The sequence below is a fragment of the Petaurus breviceps genome, unplaced genomic scaffold (assembly GCF_028583685.1).
Source record: "Petaurus breviceps papuanus isolate PSGF00001 unplaced genomic scaffold, PetGlider_PUasm1.0 545, whole genome shotgun sequence".
NCBI lineage: Eukaryota > Metazoa > Chordata > Mammalia > Diprotodontia > Petauridae > Petaurus > Petaurus breviceps.
This window is the reverse complement of record NW_027186366.1, coordinates 3115473-3141085: the sequence shown is the minus strand read 5'-3', so window position 1 is coordinate 3141085 and position 25613 is coordinate 3115473. Positions and strand designations below refer to the sequence as shown.

The window sequence follows — 25613 nt, the reverse complement described above, 5'->3', positions numbered from 1 at the left end:
GAAACATCCCTGTAACTCACCAGTGGACTGCAGGCCCATCCATGGGTTACCCATTCACCAAGATGGTTTTATGGAGCATGGCCATTGCAGGGTGCAGCTTCCTGGAGCCGCAGGTGAGAGTTGGGTGAGAGGAAGACAGTGAGGGTGGATGAGCACTCCTGCAAAGGGCTGGGCAAGCCTCGTACCAGAGGTGGGGGGGGGGGGAAATGCAAACGAAAAGAAAGATGGTCCCTGTTCTCAGGCAGCTTACATTCTCATGGAGCAAGACCACACACAAAATAGGGCTGAAAAGGGGAAGTCCCCACAGGGCAGCATGGAAGCAAAGTCCAGACAGTCAGAAGCCCGGTCAGGAGGGGAATGAAGCATGGATAACCTGGGCCGGGCCCCAAAATAGAAGTTTCCACCCTCCCAAAGAATTCACAAATGGGTGGGGAGTCAACATGGTGGAGATCCGATATAGGAAATCAAATATATCAAAATACAGTTTTCAAGGTATTTTTAAAAACAAATTTAAGGGCCCTGGGTTAAATTTCCCTTATAATTGAAAATATTTTTTAAAGGGATTTAAAAGAAACCAAAAAGGCAGCATGGAGAGTGAGCATTGGGCAGCTGAGTCACCATGTTGTGTCAGCCCCACGCTCCCAGGAAGAAGACTGTGAGCTGGGTAAAATTTTTTGGGAAGAGTGCTTCGAGTAGCCTGGCTGTGAGACCGCTCGAAAGGCCACTGACCCCAACAGCCAGATGTTCATGTAAAAATGAATCAGCTAAAGCTTACCTTTATAAAAGCATAGCCAACGCCGTTGTCCGTGATGGTGAGGCCAAGGGCATCTTCTGACTTATACACATCCACTTCTTTCTGAGTTCCTTTCACATGGGCAAATATTAAATCTTCCAGCCCGATCTGTGTCCCTAAGAGTCTTTCCATGTCAATCTTGGGAGTGCTTAAAGTACAGTACAAGATCTGTATGGAGGGAAAAAGAGGGACATTCTAACCTCCATCAGAAGCTTTTGGGAGAGGTGAGGGAAGGGCTGTCCCCAAACTCCATGCATCAGTGGACTCTTCCTGTCCAAACAATCCTAGAAATGCGGCCAGGTGCCACAGCGGTCCTCCAAGCATCGCCCACACACAATCAAAGAGCAGAGAGCACCACCACATCCACCACAGGAATAAACCCAAATAAGACCCAAAACAGAAGAAGAACCAGTCTTTGGCCAAGTCCTCTGGCACTTGCTAAGTGGCCACTAGTGGAAATCAAAATCAAAGATGAACATTTGCCCTTACCCCAAAAGGGATCACTTCTACAACCTGGACATGCCCACACAAGTGTGTGTACATAAATGCACATGTAGATGTTCACACACATGTTTACATGTAGATGGACATACATGTGCATGTGTGTATCATTTAGTATATTTTATACCATATATCATTATAACATTATATTCTATCTCTTGAACTCTGAAATTCTTAGAAAAGCATATTTAACTAGAGAAGGAGGAGTGTGCATTTCTTTCCCATCATTCCCAGCCTCCAGCACATTACACATAGGTATTTAATATATGCTTGTTGACTGTTACAGATGGAAAGGATCCAGGCTAGGGATATCAAATTTGCAAAAAGGAAAAAACCACAAAACAACATTCCCTGTGTTGTATCACATTTTTATTTATTCTGTGAAACATTTCCCAATGACATTTTAATCTGGTTCAGATCTCTGCTTGGGGGGAGGGGGCAGGCCATGAGTCTGACACCTCTGGCTCATCCCTTCTGTACATCAGGCTCCTGAAGCTCAGCTTGGTGAAACCACCTGCCTAGGGGGGAGTAGAGAGAAGATTCAAATTTAGGTCCTCTGGTCCATGAAATAGAAAGGCAAAAGGGAGACCTGGGAAGTATGTGTGTGTGTGTGCTCATGTGCAAGCACACATGTCCCTCCCAAGAAGAAAGAAAGGAGGCCTAGAGAAGAGTCATAGCTAGACAGGACAGACAACAGACACATGGATGGATGGATGGACAGACAGAGATGATAGATAAGGAGGAAGAGGAGGAGGCTACAAATAGATGATTGATAGATATAGTAGGTAGGTAGATAGATGGATGGATGGATGGATGGATGGATGGATGGATGGATGGATGGATGGGTAGATGGATAGATAGATAGATAGATAGATAGATAGATAGATAGATAGATAGATAGATAGATAGATAGATAGATAGATAGATAGGATGGATGGATGGATGGATGGATGGATGGATGGATGGATGGATGGATGGATGGATGGATGGATGGATGGATGGATGGATGATAGATAAGTAGATAGATAGATAACAGAGCCACACCAGTCTATAGATCAGCCCAAGACAGTTTGGTTATTGTCTGCATCAGGGGTTCTTAAAATGAGGTCTGTGAACTTAAAAAAGAATTGGTTAACTGTATTTCACCAAAATTGATTTCCTTTGCAATCCTATATAATTTCTCTTATGAATCTAAAAACATTATTCTGAGAAAGGGTCCATAGGTTTCACTCAGTACCAGAAGGATCAAAACAAAACAAGAAAGATCAAGGCCCTGTAGTCTACATTCTGGAGAGTAATTTGGAACCAGGCCCAAAGGGCTATCAAACTGTTCATACCCTTCGATCCAGCAGACGCACTACTGTTCTGTATCCCAAAGAGATCATAAAAATGGGAAAGGACCCACATGTACACAATTGCTTTTATAGCAGCTCTTTTTGTGGTAACCAAGAATAGGAAATTGAAGGGATTCCATCAACTGAGAAATAGTTAAATGAACTGTGGTATATGATTGCAATGGAATATTATTGTGCTATAAGAAATGACAAGCAGTGCTATCTTGGGGTGGGAGTAGAGGAGAGAGTGTAGTAGGGAGAAAATCTGTAACTCAAAATCTTGTAGAAATTAGTGTCAAAAGAAGTATAAAAATAAATTTTAAAATTTTTAATTAAAAAAAAGAAATGACAAGCAGGATAATTTCAGAAAAAAAAACTGGAAAGACTTAGATGAACTGATGCAAAGTGAAGTGAGCAGAACCAGGAGAACATGGCACCCAGTAATAGCAACATTCTTCAATGATCCACTATGAATGGTTTAGCTATTCTCAGTAATACAATGATCTAAGACAATCCTAAAGGACTCATAATGAAAAATGCTATCCACCTCCAAAGAAATAAGTGATGCCATCTGAACAGAAACAGAAGCATACTGTGTTTTACTTTCTTTTTCTTTTATTGTTTAAGCTTTCTTCCACAAAATGCAATATGGAAATGTTTTACATGATTGCACAGGTATAAACTATATCAGATCACCTTCTGAAGGCTCTCTACCCCAGGTGAAATGGTTTTGTCCCTAGAAACTTAAAAAGACAGCCTATAATGGTGTACACAATCCAAGCTGGCAGAAGAAGTACCTGCAACATTGGGCCACAAACTTGGCAGAGTCCTAGAGAAAGATAACAGTCGGTGATCTTGATGGGGTGCTTGGTATCTATGTCTGTAACATCAGTCTGTAATATCAGTTTGTAACATCAGTTTGTAAAATCAATTTGTAAAACCAGTCTGTAAAATCACATTTCCCCCTCCCCAGTGTCAGAGCATTAACTCTGCCCCTTCTGCACTCTGCCAGCACTCTGCTCAGCAACAACTCATGAACTGTTTATTTCTGCTTGGAACAATAACAAGCTACATCTATGAATCATTCACTAAATCATCTATAAACATTTTAGCTTAGGCAAATGTTGTCTCTCCTTAGTATAATGGCCAGCTGCACCTATGAATCCTTCAATGCACTATCTATAGGTTAACTCCTTAGCCAATTATACACATACTGAGTCTCTGTTAGCCTTGGTTCCCAACATCCATCTTGTCAAACACGACACTGATGGGTGGCAGACTAGGCACTTCTCAGTCAGCCCTGACCACTAGCTGACTTAGTGATGTTTCAAGCCTAAAACCACATCTCCAGGTGGCCCCTCCTTGGGCTATTTCCCAGTGAATTATGGACAATATGCCTTCGAAGTTGATATTCAAAGTGCATGTTCCTTTAAGCACTGACCACTCCTTAACTCCTCCCTAATCCCACCCTTACTCACCTAGTTAGCATAATTCACACCTGATTTACTGTCTTGACTCCTTAAAAAATATACCTATGTCTTCTTTAAGTTTGCAGGTTCCCTAAGAACCCCTCCCTGCTGTAAAGTGTAACAATAAACTTTTACAATCCTGACTTCAAGATTGCTTGGGCCTACTGAATTCATTCCAGACTGCACAGCAGGGACTCTGGTCCTCAGAGCCCCTGTAAAACCTATTGCCATTCCCCCCATCAATCTCATTTTTTTTAAAGCAATCGGGGTTAAGTAACTTGCTCAAGGTTACACAGCCAGTTATTTCTGGGTGTGGTGCTGAGTATCTGAGCCCGGATCTGATCCAGGTCATCCCAACACTGGAGCCAGTGCTCTTACTTGCTGAGCCACCTGGCTGCCCCTCCATCAATCTCATTTAAAACTAAATCCAAGAGCTAAGGTCTAAATCTTAAGACATAAATGCTGAAAGGTGCATTATTCAATTCAATATTTATTAAGCACTGACAACATTTTTTAAAACTAATCTTAAAACGTTAAATATCATCTCTAAATGTAAAGGTACTGTGCTAAGCATAATGGGGGGTGACAAAGGGGGTAAAAAAAAACCCTGCTTCAAGAATCCTACACTCTAATACATTACTGAGAATCTGGGCTAGACTAGAATGTAAATTCCAGGTAGAATGTAAGCTCCTTCAAAGCAGGGATTGCCAAAGCAGAGCCAAAACATTAGAGCAGCAGGCAGGGCAGCCAAGTTCCCCAGAATCATTTAGGGAGATGGGTCTAGCAGGAAAAGTACTTTCTAGGGTAGGAAGAGGATAGAAGAGGTCTCAGATCCAGCCTAGGGGGCACCTTGCATAGGGCATAGCAGCAGGTGCTCTCAGTCACTTCTGGGTCACAGATCCAGGACAGATTAAGAGGGGAACCTGAGATGAGGAAGATATGGGATAACAGCCAGGGATAATTTACCTGACAAAACTGAGTGTAATGCTCCAGGGGGGAAATGACCTTTTAATGAACAGAGGACTTCCAAGAATTCCTGATGAAAAGTCCAGAGGTACAGAAAAACTCTTAAATCCAAACAGGGGTCAAGAGAAACATTAAAAAGGTCAACATAAGCAAGTGATCAATTATATGGGACTAAACAAGGAAAACTGTTTTCATTTTAATATGGGGAGATGATGCCTCAGAATTCATCATTAGGGTTCACAGAGATGTAGTCTAGTCAGGCAGAGGTCCTGAGATCAATTTTGTTATGTTTTTATAACCGTAAAAGAAAAATGGAAACAGCAGGTAAGATGAATACTTTGGGGGGGAGGGAATGGAGAAAATTATCTCACCTAATTGGGGTTTGAAAGTAGAAATCCACACAGACATGGGCAGAAACCCTTGCACCTCACTCTCCTCTGAGCTTGTCAAAGGAAGGAAGAGAGAGAGAGAGAGAGAGAAATATGCTGGCAGTGCCCGTGACCTAGGAGGCTCCTCTCTTTTTGCCCTCTTGGCAGCCTTCTGAAAGGTTCCCTTCCTCTAACTTTGGACGCCGCCTTCCACCACCCTACAAAATTCTTACTGATTTCATCACTTCTTTGCCTTGTAAACACCTAAAAGCTATGAGAAAATTTTCCTGATTTCTAGTATAAAGTATGGTTAGGGTGGGAAAGGAAACACATTTCTCAAATAATGAGTTGATTCAGCTTTCCAAGCAGCTTGAGGGGCCCCCTGGCTCACAATGAGGTTAGACACAATGAGGAATTTCCTGCTCTGCACAAGAAGGTTAAAAGCAGGAAAGGCTTACTAAAAAAGCTTTCCCAAGAAAGTTGCCCAGAATGTGGATGTTGTCAAAGAAGTTGGAACTGGTGGCCCAGGCCTGTGATCCCTGATTGGGGGGGGGGGGGGGGGGGGGGAGGCTGGTTTTATGCCCCAGGGGGACAAAAGCCAAGCAAGAATCTAGACTAGGTCAAAACCCAAGTTGGCAAGGATCTGGGCCTGGGGTGGAAGGAGTGAGGTGAGTGCCATTGGGCTCTCAAAGGGGCAGGAAGGGGCTAGGTCAGGAAAACAGAGCAGGTGAACCCTTTCCTACTGATCAGGATTGGGGCAGCTTTCAACCCCTGGAAAAAAGGGAGACCCAGACTCCCAAACCCAGGGGAGGGGCCTGGGGATGATGCCATTCATCTAAGGACTGTTTGCAGGCAGGCCCTGAGGGCGTTTAGCCCAAAGGAGAGGAGACTGGGGGAACAAGCTATCTGTCTTTCAGCACTTAGCACTTCGCCTGGCACATAGTAGGGTCTTCTTAACTGCTTGTTGACAAAATTTGAGCATTTCCAGGGCTGTCCTACGAAGAGGATTGGCTTTGTTCTAATTAGCCTCGGGACGACGGAGCCTGGGCCTGGGACCGAAGATATCCTAATCTTCATTTTACAGGTAAGGAAACTGAGGCTTTGAGGTAAAGTGACATGCCCACCGTCACACATCTGAGACAGAAATTGAACTCGGGTTTTCTGACTCCAGGCCCAGGACGTTAATCACCTCGCCAGAAGCTGCCTCTCTCTGGTCCCCTGCTCCCCCAACCACAGAAATCGGAACCCTTATGAACAGCTTGGTCCATCAGGCTGCCGCAGTCCGCTGGGTATTTTGTGCTGCATAACTACGACCTACAGGGGAGGCACCCCGCCCCCCCACTCCTGCTTCCCCACTGGGCCCGGGGCAGCTCTGCTCACACAGCACCGGACCGGCCTTGGGGTACCTTCCAGCAGATCCTCATCCAAGGACTCAGAGGTTACTTGTCTTGTAAAACCCGCCTCCTTCAGGCGGGATCTTCCAGCAAAACCACCCATCGACTGGGCTGGGACCAGCAGCAGCCCCTAAACGGCCCAGGCCCGCCCATCTGGGGCCAGAAAGGGTTCGCGGTGGACAAAAACCCGGAGAACAAAAGCACTGTCTCAAGGAGGTTTCATTTTGTAAAATGCAATTATTTCCTCTCCCTCTGTCCCCCTCCCCCTCCCTCGCTCACACACACACACACACACACACACACACACACACACACACACACAGTTAACATTTAACGGGATTTTAAGGGTCATTTAAAATGAACTATTATCGTCTAAACTTTTATTCACTTCCGTCCCTAAGACCGTAACTATCAATAGAAATGAGCCAGACAATCAGAAGCTCTTTGGGATGGGGAGGGAGCGCGGAGTGCCCCTAAGCCCAAAAGATTGAGCGTCGCTGCCTCGCAGCGTTTCATCGGAAGAGGGTGGTGCGCACCAATTACCGGCAAGGCCTGTCGGGCCAAGGTAGAGAAAGCGCTTCTCTGAAGGCTCGTCTCAGGTGACGCCTCCCGGGGCCTTGGAGAATGGACAGGCCTCGGAGTAAAGAAAGTGAAATTAAGTCAACGAGCATGTTATTAAGCACCTACCGTGTGCAAAACTGCACTAAGCACTGGAATCAACCAACATTTATTAAATACCTACTATGTGCCAGGCACTGTTCCAAGTGGTAGAATCAGTCAGCATTTATTAAGCACCTGCCAGGCCCTGTGCTAAGCATTAGAATCAATCAACATTTATTAAGCTCCACTATGTGCAAGGAATTTCGAAGTGCAGCACAGTGGAGATAGTGCTAAACCGGAATCCCTAAGATTCCTCTTCCTGAGTTCAAATCTGGCCTCTGACACTTCCTAGCTGTGTGACCCTGGGCCAGTCACTTAGCCCTGTTGGCCTCAGTTTCCTCATCTGCAAAATGAGCTGGTGAAGGAATGTCGAGCCACTCTGAATCATTGCCAAGAAAACCCCAAATGGGGTCATAGAGAGTCAGACAGGACTAAAAGGACTGAACAGCTCCTCCCTCCACAGCTACACCCTAAAGGACACAGTGCCAGGCTTGGACCGCAGAGACCTAGGCTTGAATCCTGGCTCCCACATCTCTTAGTCACATATTCATGGGTAAGCATGAACTATCATTCTTACTGGATGTATTCAGGGCACTGGATAGATGACATGACATACACAGCCTCAGGCCATACCATATATAGGCTGTAGATGGAGGTGGGGGAGGGTCCAGATCTGTGATTGAAAGTGTGGAAACTCTTCCCCACCCTCCCACCCCCATGCAGACCAGCAGCTCCTTAAGAACTGGTCCTCAGGAATGTCCCTTAACTCTGAGATCAGGGCAGACAGCCACAATCCTGGGGCTTCAGGGACAAATGGATGGAGGGTTTGCGCCCAGATATTTCTGCCTCCTGTACCCTCCGCCGTGCTGCCTCTTGGTTATATACTGAAAGGCGACCTAAATCCGTACAAGAAACAAACAAACAAAAGAAACCCAATGGTGCATAATCATAACGACCGCTTTGTGACCAAAGAAAACTTGACAAAAAGTTATCTCCTTCCCTTCCCTGGAGAATGGTGGGGGTCGTTGCTGATACTGTCAGACTCAGCTGTGGCATGTTTCTCTTTTAAGTTATAAGGGATATCTCATTAGATAAAGAGGAGAGAAGGATTAAGGGGATGCACCAAGGAGGGATCACAATAAAAATGTTAATAAAAAGAAACAAACTGAAACCCTCTCCCAAGTGTCTGTTATAGACTCTGGCTGCCCAGCACCAAAGGTGCTTGAATATTAAAAGAACAATACATCATGATCTTGTCTGTTATCCTAACTGGAAGTCACAATTGGGGAGTCATTTTGAAACATTTGAGTCATTGCTTTGGTAGGAGAAATATTTACTCGGTCATTTATGCCTTCCCATTTGTTATGTTTCCATAACAATCAAATACCAAACCTCTAGCACTTGTTTCAAAATACAGATGAGAGAGACAGAGAGGAGAGAAAGACAGACAGACAGACACAGACAAAGACAAACAGACAGAGACACAGAGAGAGGAGAGAGACAGAGAGCACACACACACACACACACACACAGGCTGTCCTTGCCTCCACCTTCTCTGCTACTACTAACGATCCAGAAACAAGTTTCATGCTTCTGATAAGATATAAAATTGGCAAGAAGACAGGATGGGAGTTTTGGGAACATGAGCCAGAGCTCTCTATTTAGATCTCTGGGAGCAGAGTATCCAGAGCTTGGCCTCAAACACCAGAGAACTTTCTATAAATGAATCACTTCTAAATGAGCTCTCCTGGGTCAGCAGCAGCATGTCAGAAATAAAATAGGAATCACTTTTCCTGCTCTCCTGGCTTGGGGAGACTACTCTTATTCACCACTCAAGATAATGAAGGCAAAATTACACTTTTATTATACAGGGGAATGCATATTCCAATGCACGTTGTGTTTGTGGGCATCCTACTTTAATCTGCTGGGTGACTGCTAAACATAATCCACAGGCAAGAAGCATTTATGAAGTAACTACTGTATGCCAGGCACTGTGCTCAACTCTGGGGGGTACAAAGAAGGAGGAGACAAGGCTGTGTGTATCCATGTGCTGTATGCATGGATACAATATGCATGGCACACATACACTATATGTGGGTGTATACATATACACACACATGGTGTAAACAGAATAAATATTTAAAGGATTCAAATTAAAGCATCCAGAGTATCCAAACATAAGGCAGTTTGGGGGGGAGGGTTAGGAAGTGGAAGAATCAGGACAGGTTTCAGGAAGAAGGTGAGAAGGAAGAAAGGGATTCTGGAGGGGCAGGGGGCAGGAGCTCAGCTCCTGGCCAAGGTGGAACTGAGCTTTGGGCAAAGCAGGGTGGGGTGGCAGGGGGCCTGAGGGTAATAATGATAAGCCCCCACTTCCTTTGATGCTATCATCTCCCATGGGTGTACTTGGCCTCTGTGGAGAGTGTCCTGTGTGAGCTCCACTGTGGCCTCCTGACCTGGTCATTGTCAGCTCCTGCCTCTGGGACCTCTCCAGTGATGATGGCAATGCCATTGAGAGTGACCAGGAGAACATGGAATGGTTCTTTGAAACAATGGAACATGTCTGGCCCTCCTCCTGCCTCCAGATATAGACCCTTCCCATGCCCTGGGCATCATAGGGCTTCCTTGCTTCCTGAGCTGCAGCCAAATTTGATGACTCCTTAGGAATGAACATTCTAGAGCCAAAATTATACAGGGTCAGACTAGCAGAGTATCACTTGCTTTTCCACTTCTGCCATGAAGTGTGGCATTAAGATGGCACCCACCGGGACCAGCAAGCCAATGACAGCCATGTGAATCTATTGCTGGCCTAAGTAGCCAGGCTGGGGTATGGAGGCTTCCCACCCAGTCATTCCCCCTTGAAGAATGAGGTGAAGAGTGTGCAGCCCTAGAATACCAGGCCCAGTGACCCAACAGGAATTCACCTTGAAGTCATCTAATCCAGGAACCTGAAAGGACTTCATTCCAGAGACATCCGACCCAAAGACCCAAGCATCCTCAGTCTTGAGGCTGTTCAGCACTCACCTTCCCACCATGGAATGGCCTCCCCTGTAGCAGCCAATGGAGAGAACTGCAGTCTTCATTTAGAAAATGTCCAGCTCAGAAAACCAAGAAGCCTCCTGCCTTTCAGCAGGTGGCCCTAGAGACTGAGAGACAAATGTCGGAGGGGCTGTGAAAAACTGGGCACAACAATGCCCTCCCAGAGAAGCCACTGTGGAAAGCAATTTGTTGTCCAGTCACTAACCCAGTTCATCACTGACCCAGTGATCCCACTACAAGGCATCAACACCAAAATAAAAGAGAGGAAAAGGTCTTCTGTGTAAAATATGTGTTCACACATGTACTGTACATATATACACATATAGGTGTGTATATCTGGGCATGACCAACACAGGAATTTGTCACACGTTTCATTTTTCTTTCTTTTTTTCAATATGAATGAACTAGAAGGGAAAGGAAATCTATGCTTTTGAAGAAGAAATAAGCTTTTAAAAAGATGAAACCTGAACATATAGCCTCTGCCTTCATTGGAGCGATGTGTCTGTCCCAGGAATGGCCAAGCATTCCCAGAGGACTGTCCTCCAGCAGCAGCCTCCCTGGGGGTCTACAAGTAACTGCTGGGTCTTCAGTCTTTGTTCCAGTATTTTGAAAGCCATTTGACTCAGTAAAACAAAATACAGACTAAAGGGTCTTTTTCCTCCAACAAGGATGAGTTCTCACATATGCTAAAATCAGACCAGATTCCTTGAGATGCAGCCCCTGAGAAAACATTTGGTTCCATAACCCTTTGATTATCAGCATCAGACAGGTCACAAAAGCCAAGCCACAAGCACTCAAGGTATTAGTGACTGGCACAGGTACAACAGTCCTACCTGCTCCTAATACTAAACCCCTTCTTTTCACCATGAATATCTTCCACCGATGCCACACATCACCTATCTGGGCCTTAGTTTCTCCATTTGTAAAATGGAGGGACTGGAAGTGAAGGCCTCTATGGAGCTTTCCAGCTCAAAATCTGTGACCCTGTGACCATAGAATGTCAGAAAAATACTTATAATGACCCTTCATGAGACCCTTCAAGAAACATGATGGTGGGGGAAGGAGCCAATCAGTTAGAGGGGTCGAACCATGGCAGAGCCATGACTGCTGGGCCCCTGAGCACCCCAGAGTGAGCCTGCAGTGACTCTGTGTGTCCTCCCCCAACTCACGCATTTATAAACAGTCTAACTGGAAAAAAGAAAACAGAGGGAGGGGTAGACAATAAATGACCTCAGTGTTGCATTGATGCCCCCAAAATGATCAAACACCTGGAAGGAAGTCTCCTCTGCATTCTGTAGCTCCTCTCTGGGGGTGGGGGAGCAGATAATACCATGGTCTCAGCCTTCAGGCCAGATCAGAAAAAGACACACATTCACACAGGAAGGGAGACAGAGAGAGACAGAGACAAAGACAGAGACAGAGAGAGGCAGAGACAGAAAGAGACAGAGAGGACAGAGAGGACAGAGACAGAGAACTAGAGACAGAGACAGAGACAGCATTGAGCAAGCACCTACTATGTCCTGGGCCCTATTCTAAGACTTGGGAATACAAGCAAAAACAATAGCCACCAAAAAAAGAGACTGTCTCACCCTCAAGAAGCTTACACTCTATGAGGGGAAAGATAACACATAGAATGAGGAGGAATGAAGAAGGGGGACAAGGTAGAGATGCCTGGAGAGTTAGGAGCAGAGCTGAGGGGGACACAAGGCATGACTGACCCACACACTTCCTCAAATGGACATTCCAGACAGGAACTCCCTGCACATGGGCCTCACACTCTCTTCACTTTAGTCTGGGCCCCCTCTCTCTGGGGACAATCATGCACCCCCAGTTGCAGGGGAAGTTTTTATTTTTCAAGGAAATGTCCATACCATATCTTCCTAGCAAATCCCTCTTGTAAAAAGCAAATTTAAGTCCAGCTGACTAATGTTAATAGGAGGCACACAAATGGGAGCTCAGAAACAATATACCAGCTCCCTAGCCCTCGGGGGTCTCCCCGGAACCCACACCTTAAGAGAAGCTCTCCAGTGGCCCAGCCCAGCAAAATAAGTGTACTTAGGGGGGTCAGTGCAGCTGGAGCTCTCCACTAAGAGCCAAAGGGCCTCCAACGCATCTAATTCAAGTTAAATAATTGAGGCACGCTGCCTTTGGTGCTGTTGGGTGGGCCTTCTCTGAGTCCTAAGACCAGCCAGGATGGCAGAAGGTGACACCTTGTCCATGTTGGCAGAACAGGCTGGCTGGCAGTCCTGCTGAGGAGCTATGGTCTGCATTGTGTGTTATCCCATGAAAAGGTCCCAGTAGGGGGCAGCTAGGTGGCACAGTGAATAGAGCACCGGCCCTGGAGTCAGGAGGACCTGAGTTCAAATCCGATCTCAGATACTTGACACACTTACTAGCCCTGTGACCTTAACCCCCAATTTCCCTGCCCTCCCCCCTCCAAAAAGGAAAAAAAAAAGCTCCCAGTTGTAGCAGGAGATATAGGAAAACTTGCATGACAAAGAGCTCGGGCCCCATGCCTTTTTTTAAAGTCTGGTCAGTTCTTTACTGTCCCCCAAGGTGGGAGAGTAAATGCAAGAAACGAACTGAGAGTCATGAAATGTGCGGCGGGCGGGTGGTGTGCAGAGGAATGGAAGTCTCCTCCCGCATCAACCATGTAGAACAAAAAGTGTTAGAGGCCCAAAGCTACCAAAAACAGTTTTGATTAACTGATCCAAGCATAGCTCTCCCAAGAGAGAAAAGGCATCCAAAATGCCTTGGTCCCCTTATGGCCTTGGGAATCTTGTCCCACACAAGACATTTGAAAGTTACATTTATAGGAATCTAGAAGGAGGGAAATCCCACACTCTGATAAAACACGGCTCTGTAGTTTAGGGTTTGACATTTGTTCATCTTTAATCTTTCTGGAATGCCCCCCAGAATCGGTGTTCTGAAGCTACCAAAGCCTTCTGACCACTCTTGGCTCCTGCCCCCACCTGGTCCTGAAAAGTGAAAAGGAGCTCCAAGCTTCTATGAAAGGCCCTGACCAGTAGCTCTACAAAGGGAGGGAGGGGGTTCGTGCTGCAAAGCCCCTAGGTCCTTACAGGTCCGGGAGGCCAAAACCATCAAAGTCTCTCCAAGCCCATTTCTGTGTGAAGCCAGACTTTCCTCCCACGCTTTGACCAACACAGCCAGATGAGCCGAAGGCAGGAGCGGTGGGAGGAGCCGGCCAACCCGCTGCTGTTTCAGCAATCACAGAGACTCGCAAAAAGGTGCAAGGCATGCCACATTTCCCATGAACCTTTTGTTTTGAAAATATGGTCGTTTTCTTAAGGCCGATGCTTATGTTAACATGTCATGACTTCGTTGTTATTTTTAATAAATGGAGAGATCGTTTTTAAATTGATCCTTCTCATTACAGTAACTGCACAGATACCCATGGCTGTGCCAGAGAGCCAGATGTGAGCTTCCACACCTTGGGAATCAGCAAAGCTACAGCTCAGGGCTCGAGTCACAGTTTTGTGAATTGTCCAGACTAAAAAGTGATGGAGAAAATGTCAGTAACACAGATTAAACTTTAAAGTGTGTCTGACTACTTTGTTTTGAGAGCCTGTTGTTAAACATTTACCACCAGGATCCTGTATATAAGTCACACAAATAAAAGGTCTTTGGGGTCCTCAGTAATCTTGAGGAGTCAAAGGGAGTCTTGAGGCCAAGAAGTGGGAGAACTACTACCCTAATTCCTCCAGCAGACTGGAAAAGAGGAGATTATGCTTAGGAGCACATAGAGGCCATTTTTGGTTATTCAGCATAGACATCAAGGACAAAAGAAAAGGCAGAGGGGACACAAAAGTAGCCCTTTGGTTACTGGCTGGGGAAATTAGAGATTCACAAAGTGCTTAGATTAACCACATGTGACAGCTGGAAAGCTAGGTCAGAGTCTGGAGACATCCAGACACCTCAGAAGTGTCTGGCCCCCGGGGGACAGCCTGCTAAAGCCCAGGGACCGAGGCAGAAAATCAAACCCAGAGGGTTACAGCGGAAGCTTAGGGGGAAACACACTTATCGATTGTCCAGGTGGAGAGTCCCTTGTCCAGCACAAGATGAGAAACTAAGGCCCAAGGAGGAAGATGCCCACACCAGTGCTTTCACTGGCATAAGGAACTCCCAGGGGAGGAAACTCTTTCCACCAGTTTGGATCGGTACCTTCAAGGAGACATGCCCAGGGTCAGAGGAGAGACTTCCTGGCTCCATCTCTCCATCCTCCCTCCATACTGCACTGTCTCAGTTTAGTGAAAAAACAATCCCATCAAAAATGGTCCCCCCAGCTCTGCTTGGAGACCACTAGGGAAGAGGAGCACAAAGCCACGCCTCTCCCCGTCAGCTGAGGGTCACCCCCCAGAACTCTGAAAGGCCACCCAGCAGGAAGCTCCTGAGACATCATCACCAGGCCTGGACCCAGGAAGGCCTGCGGTCACATCTGGCCTCAGAAATGTCATAGCTGTGTAACCCTGGGCAAGTCACTTCACTTCTGCTTCAGTTTCCTCATTTGTAAAATGGGTAGCATAACAGCACCTTTCCCCGGTGGTTGTGAGAATCGGATGAGACAACTGGTCAAGGGCTTTGCCAGCCTTAGAGTGCTGTCTCTATCGGTGCTTCATTTGATTATCTCCAGGCTGACCCAAAGCAGGGGGTGAATTTTTTAGTCCACAGTGACCAAGACATGGGGATCATGATCTATTTTAGTTAAGAGCACCACTAAGATGGGGCAGTGCATCAAGCTAGTGGGATCTCAGGGTTCACTAAGAAAAGCAAGTGCTCAGGGCTAACGATGAGATCTCTGCCATCCCGCCCAACTTTGCCCTGGCCAAGCCACCTTTGGAATGCTGGGTTTCATGTAGGAGGGACATTAAGAGGGGGCTTCAGGTCCTTGCCCTACGAGGGTTGGTAGGAACCACAGTGGAGCTGATTGAGGGGAGACAATCTGTCTTGGAGGGCTGGGGCGGATGTCAGATATAGCAGAGGATATTCTGTGTGATTCTGGAACCCAGAGAAATGGGCAGAAATGGCAGAGGAGCCAATTTAGACTTGAGGGAAGGAAAAACCCCCTGATATTTGGGGAAGTCTAAGTGGTAAGGGATGGCCATGAGAGGCAGTGGGCTCCCCTCCTTGAACGACTTCAGACAAGTTTCAGGAAAGGTTAGACTAAGGCTCTTTTCCCAGGTAAGGATTGGGATAGACAGCCACTGGCATCCTTTCCAGTTCTGAAAATGATCATGAAGAGAGGAGAAGAAAACCTTCTAAGGCAGAGAATGGGGGGTGGGTGGGGTGGGGATGAATAGAGCAGAGGTCATCTGAAGAAAGAGGTAGGGCCAGGGTGTGACCGAAGGCCCCAGAAGAAAGAATGGGGAAAGGTTTGGAACAGCTAAGCCCAGGAATGTGAGAGGGAGTTAGCAAGAGAAGAATAAAAGCCAGCTGATCTGGATAGCATGAGTGACAGCAGCATATTTTGGAGACTGTCTCCAGCAACATTCAGCTGCCTTAAAAGTGGGGGGGGAAAAAAGGGGGGGGGGGAGGGAGGAGGAGGTTCAGGGTTGAAGATTGTCAAATTAGGATGAGCAGATGGTGGGGGAGGGAGGGCTTTAGTGGTGGCAATGACCATGTCCCTGGAAGGGCTGTGTCAGCAGGAAGAGACCGTCAGTCCTTTCTCCTCTGAATTGCTTTTCTTCTATCATCTTTATTCTCCAGGGTTCTTGGGGTGAAGAAACAATGAGTCACCTCAAAAATAAAGGGGTAGAACCATTCTGGAAAACACTAGAACAATGCAATCTTGAAAACCGTCCACCAGCACTTTCTACTGGGCATGTACACCCCCAAAGAGGTCAAAAGACCCATCCTCGCCAAACTATCAGGGCGATACTTTTTCATCACGGTTAAAAACTGGAAATGAGCTGAGTGCCCATCAATTGGAGCATGGATAGACAAGTTGTGTTGCAGTTTGGGAATGTAATTGAATATCATTGTACCATAAGAAATGATAAACAAAAAATTCAAAGAAACATGGGAAGCCTTATATGAAGGGATTACACAGAATCTACAGAATGACTATACGACAATGGAGACCGAAAGAACAGTGAAAATGAAAGGGGATGCTGTGTAATTCATTATAATAATCAATCTTCACCGAAGAGAAGTTAAGAAAATGGACCTTGGGGCAGCTAGGTGTCACTGTGAATAGAGCACCGGCCCTGGAGTCAGAAGGACCTGAATTCAAATCCAGCCTCAGACACTTGACACATAACTAGCTGTGTGACCTTGGGCAAGTCACTTAACCCCAATTGCCCCATTTCCCCCCTCCAAAAAGCAAAGAATAAAAAGTGGGCCTCCCTCCTTTCATTGAAAGGTAGGGGGCTATGGGTGGAGAATGTTTCATACCCTTTTGCTAAACTGCTTTTTGGTGGGTTTGGTGGGTTGCTTGGGTGCTTATGCTTGGACCCCAATTCCAAGATTATATTTCTGCCTAACTTCAAAACACTGTCCCTGACAGTTTTCTTTCCAGCCCAAGGACACTATGCCTAGCAATAACTCATGAGGGGGCCCCAGCAAGACAAACTACCTTTCCCCACAATTGCTGGTGAGTGGGTCCCAGTAGAGCAAACTATCTTTCCCCATCAAAAGAACAAACTAACCTCTAAAGAAATTCTCTTGGAAAAACAGAACTATCTTGTCACCACAGAATTATCATTTATTGATTCCCAAAATTATCATATATATATATCATATCTAGAGGTTAAGCTATAGACATCACCTCTCAACATTATCTTGTTACAGACGTAACAGACCAAAAATACACCAAGAAACCCTTCCCTCGGTTTCCAGTAGTAAATGATGCCAGTGACCAATGTTGTAAGTTATCACCTAATTAGCATATCTGCCAGATAATCCACTACTAAGTGGGGTGCTTTAGCATCATTCCTGTTAAGTGGCAAGTTCTCTAAGAAGCTCTGCCCACCATATTGGCATTACAATAAACCTTTGCCAACTTGACTTAAAGAATGCTTGAGTCCATGAATCCATTCCAGACGACCCTCTCCTCTCCTCAGATCTTTGTGGAGTCCCTGAACTCCTTGAACCAAATCAGTTTAAAAAATAACCATGTTTCAAGGGAAGATTTGCTGGGCAGGGAGGTGGGAGGGTCCTATTCAGAATTGCATGTGATATGAAAGCAAACAACATCAATAAAATGTCTGGGTGCTGAGGGGGGGTGTTATTGGGGGTGTTGTCTGTGTGTTTTTTTAAAGAATGAAGGGTAGAAATGAATCAAAAGAACAGAACACCTTTAGCTGCATGAAGGATGGGCAGGGAAATGTCAGGGGAGAGCTGAGAGCAGGACTTAACAGTGCCCTGGGATGTGTAGTCTGACCCAGTTACTAGCAGAGAATTCAACAATTCCTCCCACAGCTCCATTGATGGCTATGGACCATGTCAAGGATGAGTAAACAGGAGCCCTTTCCTGGACTCCCAGGTCTCAGCACATCCCTTTAAGGCCAATTTAAAGCTGAAACCTGAGAGCCTGTGATTTTTATGAAAAGGGATTTAAACCAAGAGGGGAAGTAGACTTGACACATTTTCTGAATAACTTCTTCAGTCACCATTCAGTGAAAATAATATAACAAAAACAGGTATTTAAGGAGAGTTTTTTTTTAAGTTTTGCAAAGCACTTCACCTATGTTAGCTCATTTGATTCTGTGAGAGAAGCTATTATTAGGCAGATTTTATAGATGGAGAAGTTGAGGCTGTCAGAGGTTAAATAGGCAAAACCAGAATCACACAGTGAGCGTCTGCACCTGGAACTCGAGTCTTTCCTGTGTTCCTGTTTCCTGTGGTACTCCAAGTCCCACACTTCACACATCACACCACCCAGCTGTACACGTTAGACTTCTAAAGGCAAATATCCTAGCAGAGACAGGTTCCCCAATGTCCTCTGCTCCTGGAACGTGTTCATCTCAGGTCCACCTTCTGACTTTGTCATCTCCTGAACCAGGTCTTCATTCCTCTCTCGGCTTTTCAGACTTTCTCCATCACCCTGGTTCTCCCCTCTTCCAAGGAGATTTACTCTGTCCCTGTAGCTCCTTCTCCCTCCCCACCCCCGACTTTTCATCTTCCTTCTATGTGCTGTCTTCTCCTATTAAAATTTAAGCCTCTTATCTGAATGACTTAGCTATTCTCAGCAATACAAGGATCCAAGACAACTCTGAAGGACTTAGGAATAAAAATGCTATCCCTCATCAGAGAAAGAGCTGATCGTGTCTAAATACAGATTGAATGTTTAAAAATTGTTTTTACATGTAACTGGGGAAAATTTTTAAATACTAAACAAATTTTTAAAATAAAATGTAAGCCTCTTGAGGGCAGGGACTGTCTTTCTTTCTGCTTGTAAGTGTATTCCCAGTGCTTAACACAAATGTCTGACACCAAGTGGTGCTTAAGAAATGCCTGTCCACTTGTCGACTTGAAGATATAAATGCTCATTAGACTGGATTAGAAGATATCAGATGTTCATGCCAGACTTCCATCCCTGGAGGCACCTGGTGGCACAATGGACGGAGCATTGCACCAGGAGCCAGGAAGACCCGAATTAAAATTCAGCTCCAGACACTCCCGAGCTGTGTGACCCTGGGCAAATCATTCACCTCTATCTGCCTCAGTTTCCTCAACTGCAAAGTGGGGATAATAACCACCTACCTCCCTGGGTTGTTGTGAGGCTAAAACTGATCATATTCATAGAGGAATGAGCATAATGTCTGACCTATAGTAGGCACTTAGCCTACTCCTGGTCCCTCCCTTCACCAACATCACCAGATGTTTCACAAAGCACCCAAGTTCACTTGTTCTGCACCACGCTCTGGAGGAGCCCACCAACATTAGGATCTTCTTGGTTCTCCTTTAGCGACCACCTCCGCTCACTGATTCTGTTGCAGAACCATTTACCTCTGAATTGAGGTTATGAAAATGAAATCTTTTCTCCAAATGTTCTGAAGACTGACTGGTTAATAAAGTCCAAAAAAAGTCGCTTGCACCAAGACAAGAAAAAGAAAGCAGATTTCTGTTCCATTGCCCATGAAGCCTGGAGAGAAGTTGGCCAGTCATTCTGAAGGAGATACATGAAGGCCACCCAAAAGTGCTTCGGTCACTTGTGGGGGGAAGGGGCTGAGGGGGGAGGGGTCAAGGAGCCATCTGGGACTCCATGAAAAGAAGAACTTCCGGGGGCTTAAAACAACCAGTCAATGGGCTGCCACCTCATGGGACAAGATGAATGTTTGTGACTTCTGATAGAATGGAGTTTATGCTTTCCCTAGATTTGGATTAGAACACTTCTAGATTCTCTTCCTGGGCAACAATCAAAGCTTTCCAAGAGTAGGCTGGGGTATCATAAGAGGTCAATAGTTTCTCTCACTGGAGGTCTTCCAGCAAAGGCTGGGTGGGCACTTGTGAAAAATACAGGAGGGGAGATTCTCAGCCATTGGCTGGATGGTTTCTGAAGGATCTTCCAACTCGTGAGATTTTGTGATTTAATCCTACCTCCTTGTTCCACAGATGGGTAGGTAAATTGAGGCCCTGGCAGTTAAGTGAACTATCCAAGGTCTTGCTGGTACCAAGTAGCCAAGCTACAATTTTCTCTCTTGTCTAGAAGAAATACCATCTTACAAAAATAAGAACATGTATACAAGCAAGTCAAGGAAATAGTATTTGAAATATATTCAAAAACAAAAATACACAGGAGTTTCAGTTTCTGAAAATCTGCTCAGGGGAAATGATGTTTCTGCTTCTGGAAGGGCCCTCCTTCAAATTCACATTTTTTTTTAAGTCACATTCTGAATCCGCCACCTCACTGGGCCTTAACATTTCAAGCAATGTAACAAAAATAAATTAGGGTAAGAAGAAATATCTCCTGTGAAATATGTGTCCCCTTTAAGTGGTCTTGTGCAACAATGCTTGTCTGTGTGGAGTTTCCTTTACAAATCAGCAAGAAAGCTGTATGTGACTGGTTCCAGATCAAAAATTGAATGGTAATTTAATACTGCCTTCTCCACATCTTCTAGGACAGTGCTGGAGATTTTTTACAAGACAAGATGGAACCTGGGGCTTTTCATTTCCCATGTTGTCTAGACAAGATTCCTTTTACCTTCAGCTCTCCTATAATTGAATCTTTCATTTGGTGATCTCCTAAGGACCTGCCTAAAACATGACTCTGTGGACCTATTGGCCAGTGGGTTTCACTGACAACTCACCTGTGTCAACATTTCCTCGGAAGACACTCAGAAAATAAGTAAGCTCCTTAGAAGTTCCAGGGATTGTAGTCCTTGATGGGATCTTTTTTCGTGTTTCCCTGGTCTTTGAACCACCAGTGCCTTGGACAGCGTTTGGCACCAAGTGAGGAATTAATCAATGCTTGTTGATAGACAGTTTTAAAAACAACTGTGGTTTCTGCTCTGGGGTTTTAAATAGAACTCTACTACAAGGAGCCCACCGGACTAACAAGCATGAACCCTGACATCAGATCTCTTCCAGAAGCTGCTGTTTCCCTCTCTACTCCCTCAGTAAAGAAAGGGAGCAGGCTTCCTTAGACAAAGCTATTTATATCCTCCTTGGCCACTGCCCAGAGAAAGGCCAGGCCTATTCCCAACACCTCTGGCTCTGGTGACCCAGTTGACTTCTTGAAAGCTTGGAATGGCACTGTCCCCTCTGGGGGACTGGGATGGGAAGGGAGTGTGCTGCTGGGCACCTCTCTTTTAATGTTACTTTTCTTTCTAAATGATCAACTGGGCTACTCCCAATGGAATGGCCAAAAAACTAACCTAATGATGCCTTTCCTCTAGTCTGTGAGGCTTGGGGATTTTTTAATCTTTTTTGTTGTTGTTGTTTTTTGGACCTGAGACACTATCAACATGCATTAATGCCTTTGGCTAGAACTTGGTGTATAAATGTGCACACCTATAAAAACAAGTATTCCTGAGCTCCAGTGCTGCCCAAGGAATCCACCTGCTTTATCCATTCAGCTCTCCTCTAGTAAAAGAGCAAAATACTAACAACTCCCATTTAGGAATCAGCTAAGATAGGTAGATGTCATTAATTTCATTCCATGGAGAAGCAAACTGAGGCTCAGAGAGTTAGCCCAGGGTTGTAGGCAAACAATGACCTCCAGGTCCTTCTGACCCCCAGTGCAGGCTCTATCCACCAGACCACCCCGGGAAGCCTTCTCCCTTCCCAGAGTCCTAGGCCACAGGTCCTAGATGGCCCACTCAGGGGCCATCACATCGAATCCTTTCACTTTAAACTAGAGGAAAATAGAATCTAGGGACATGAAATGATTGGCCCAAGGTCAGGCGGCAAGTCAAAAGTGATGGGGCTAGGACTCGAACTCGGGTCCTGTAATTCCAAGGTCAGCACACCTTCCTCTGTCCCAGGCAATTGGTGGGGATGGCCCAAAAACCTCAGCAGGACCAAGGAATCCATCTAATCGGTTGGGGACCTAAAAGCTTAGTTATTCATTTTTCAGGGCTTTTTAAACCATTGGGGTGTAGGACTTTCAGCGAGAAAAGACAGTCCATACATCCACCCCTGTTCTGTGACTGATATTCAGGAAGCCAAAGGGCTTCCTGGTCTCCCAGCCAGTAGGTGAGAGGGGAGACCTGAACCCCTGTCTTCCAGGCCAACTCTCTCCCCCGCCCTGCCACACTTCCTCTCCAAGCCACAGGTCGAAGCATCAGAGAGCTGAAAGGGAACTTGGAGCCAATCCAACCCCCTCATTTAACAGATGAGGAAAATGAGACAGAGAGACATTAAGTGACTGGCCCAGGGACACACAGCTAGTCAGTGTCAGAGTTGGAATTTGAAGTCAGGCCTTAGCTTACAGCCTCTCATTCAGCAATTGTTCTCGAATGTCACTTTCCTCATTTCTCCACTACATTATCATAAAATAATGGGTTTTCTGGGCTTCTGTCTGCTGCTGGGCACCTTCGGGAGCCCTGAGCAGCTCTCAAAGGTTACACGGAAAGTTCTCTTTCATGTTCCTTGTTGGAACTTTGTCTTGACCTCAATTTTTCCTCAGTAAATATGCAGAAACAATAGGAACAAGAGATATCAGGCTATGCCCCTGGGGCCAGCTCAAAGCCCTGGCATGCCTTCCCACTGGTTCAAGGCCACCTAAGCTCTGGATGGTTTCTAGGACTGAGCAGGAGATAAGCTTTCTCCTGGCTCACACCAAGAAAAGGTGCTCGACACCTTCTTCCCCCTTGCCTGCCACCCTGAACAAAGAGCCCACACAAGAAGATCTCAAAGCCCCTCTATTGGTACCTACTAGTGCCAAACCAAAGCTGAATGCTCCAGGGTTCAAGCATTCATTCTACAAACTGAATTAACCCAACCATCAGATGAAAAGTAAACCTCATTTTCTTTGGGCATAGTTTGTCTAGGGCAGATGCCAACCTCATGCCAATGCCACTGCTGATCCTTTGAACAGCAGTTTGTGTGGTGTTCATTCATTCAGTCCAGTGCCTGCTAAGCACTGGGGATACAAAACGAGACAAAAGACAGGCCCTGCTCTCAAGGAGCTTACACTCTAATGGGCCAGAAAACATGCAACTATATAGAAAGGGAGCTATAGATAGGATGAAGGTGAACTGAGAGAACCCACGTCCAATCACAGCTGATGACTGTGTGACCTTGGGCAAGTCCCAAAGTCTGGGACCCCCACTACTAGATACTTCCATATCTCAGCACCTTCCCCCATACTGGGTATTTAGGCTGACTCCCCCTAATTAGACAGGAAGCTCCTTAAGAGCAGGGACTGGGGTGTTTTGGGGGCCTTTCTTTGTATCCCTGGTGCTTAGCACTGTGCCTGAAACAGAACAGGTACTTAATAATGCCTCTTGACTTGATTTGAGCTTCAGTTGTCTCACCTGTAAAATGGAGATAAATAATGCCTATGCTACCTACCTGGTTGTTATGGGAATAGGAATTTAAGATCTTCCCTGCCCCTTAGCTAGCTTAAGTGACTCTAAGAACCTTCCTTGATTTGAAAATATGCTCTGTCCCCTAATAGGCTGAATGTGGTCACCTGGAGCCTATAGTGGATCAGGAACACCCACACCTTGTTACTTTTTGATTGGACAGTGGGTCAAGAGGGCTGTGACATTCTCTGAGCTGGGAGGCTATATATACTCTGATGTGAAGTTTTGTTTGGGGGCTTACTTTGAGAAGAGTTGTTTGATTTGACCAGACAAGACTCTGGGCAGCAATTGAGCCCCCCAGCTTTGAAAACCCAGATGTTGATGCTTCCCTCTCTGGTAACTGACTAGGTATGAATGTAATGGTCAGACAGTTGGAAGCCTGTCTGCTGATGTTTCTCTGTATTTGTTGTCTGCTTGTAACTTGTTTGTATTCTCTGAAGTTTGGGGTGCTGACCTTTTTCCCCTGAACTAGGTAAATGACATATGTTTTATTAAAGCAAGATTGTTAACCCATTTTGAGTTGCTTTCCTTTAGAAAAGCAGATCTAAGAACCTATGTTGGCAGCCACCCTGGATATGTTGAGGTGTTTGCTACTACACTAATGTGGGCAGCTTGAGCGATTCACTGGTAATCTAAAGATGTCAAAACAAAATGACAAAGGTCGCTATCGCTTTGGGTAGACTTTCTGTGGCTACTTTATGGGAAGCCACAAACAAGAGCCAAGAGTGGCTGGCCATCGTGGGAGGCCATAGACAAGAGTCAAGAGTGCCTGGCCATCGTGGGAGGCCACAGACAAGAGTCAAGAGTGCCTGGCCATCGTGGAAGGCCAAAGAAAAGAGTCAAGAGTGGCTGGCCATCGTGGGAGGCCACAGACAACAGGCAAGAGTGGCTGGCCATTGTGGGAGGCCACAGACAACAGGCAAGAGTGGCTGGCCATCGTGGGAGGCCACAGACAAGAGGCAAGAGTGGCTGGACATTGGGGGAGGCCACAGACAAGAGTCATGATAGAACCAGTGACCAACCATCTCCTCCCTCCCTCTTAGCCACCTGCTTCTTTCTTCTGCCCCTACCTTCTTTTCCCTCTCTGCCTCCTGTATGTACCTGTTTACATGCCTCTCCTCCATCCGAAGGCCCAAGGCTCCTCGACAGCAGGCTCTGGTTTTGTCTTTGTTTCCCTAGCACTTAGCATAGTGTCTGGCACACAGTAGGCACTTACAACAGCATGGTTATAGATTGGCTGGTTGACTGATATGGGTAAGAACTCCAGACACCACCCCAAAAGTCCATTGCGTGGCTCAAAGCCTGAGGGATCATCACTATAGAACTGGAAGAAAGCTCATAGGCCATCACTATGACACGTGAGGAGCCTGAGGCTCAGAGCAGGGAAGACACTAAGCCAAGGTCACTCGGGTAGTGAGGTTAGCATCAAAATCAGCATTTGAGCCCAGCACAGCCCAAGCTTTTCCTCGATATTCAGTGCCTGCCTCAGTGTGGGCATGATCATCACTGTCCTTTCCTTCAGTGAATTGGGATGGAAGAAATGAACCTTCTAGACTGACCCCAAGGTCCCCCTCCACACTTTGCAGCAAACAGCAAGGGGGAGAGGAAAGGGGAGCAGCCCTGAGTTTGGCTCTGCTCAGAGATGGAATCTGAGCTGGCTCCCCAAGCACTGCCCAAGCAGGGCCTCTGGCCCCTTTGGGAAGAATGGAAGCATAGGGTCCTAAGTGCCCTCCCCAGCACAGCAGCTCACAGCCAAGGAGCAGACCCGGCATTCACCCACCAAGTACGAGGACCTTTGGACTGGCCTCCGGGAACAAGGGCCGTCTCCAGCCTTTGTCCTTGTCTCTTGCATCTGAGACACAGGAGGTGGGTTTTCCGATTTCCAACCTGCTCCAAGCAAATTTCTACTCTCTTCTCTACCCGCCCCAGAACCTGGTGCACTGTGCCTTGCTTTGAGTTTTAAACTCTCGGGGAGCAGAATTTCCAAAGTGGAAAGCCCTGCACCACGCAGGGGGGAGGGTGAGCTGCTGAGAAGTTGCTTTAGCAGTTGGGCTCCCAGGGCTCCCTGCCTGGAGACCAGCTCTAGCCACTGCCCCCCCCCCC

General features: G+C 46.2%; 1 protein-coding gene across 3 annotated transcripts in view; it reads right to left on the bottom strand.

Annotated features, from left to right (window-relative positions):
* GIPC2 (GIPC PDZ domain containing family member 2) overlaps positions 1-25613 on the bottom strand; it is a 63256-nt gene that overhangs the window by 35371 nt on the left and 2272 nt on the right. The window contains exons 1-2 of one of the 3 annotated variants that reach the window (XM_069102245.1): positions 6812-6950; positions 776-961 (exon numbers count right to left, since the gene is read on the bottom strand). In XM_069102245.1, the coding sequence (XP_068958346.1) occupies positions 776-961; positions 6812-6928 (303 nt within the window). In that variant the 5' untranslated portion in view covers positions 6929-6950. Of the gene's footprint in view, positions 1-775; positions 962-6811; positions 6951-25613 lie in introns of those variants that run through there. The other 2 variants (XM_069102246.1, XM_069102244.1) reach the window with 2 other exon arrangements.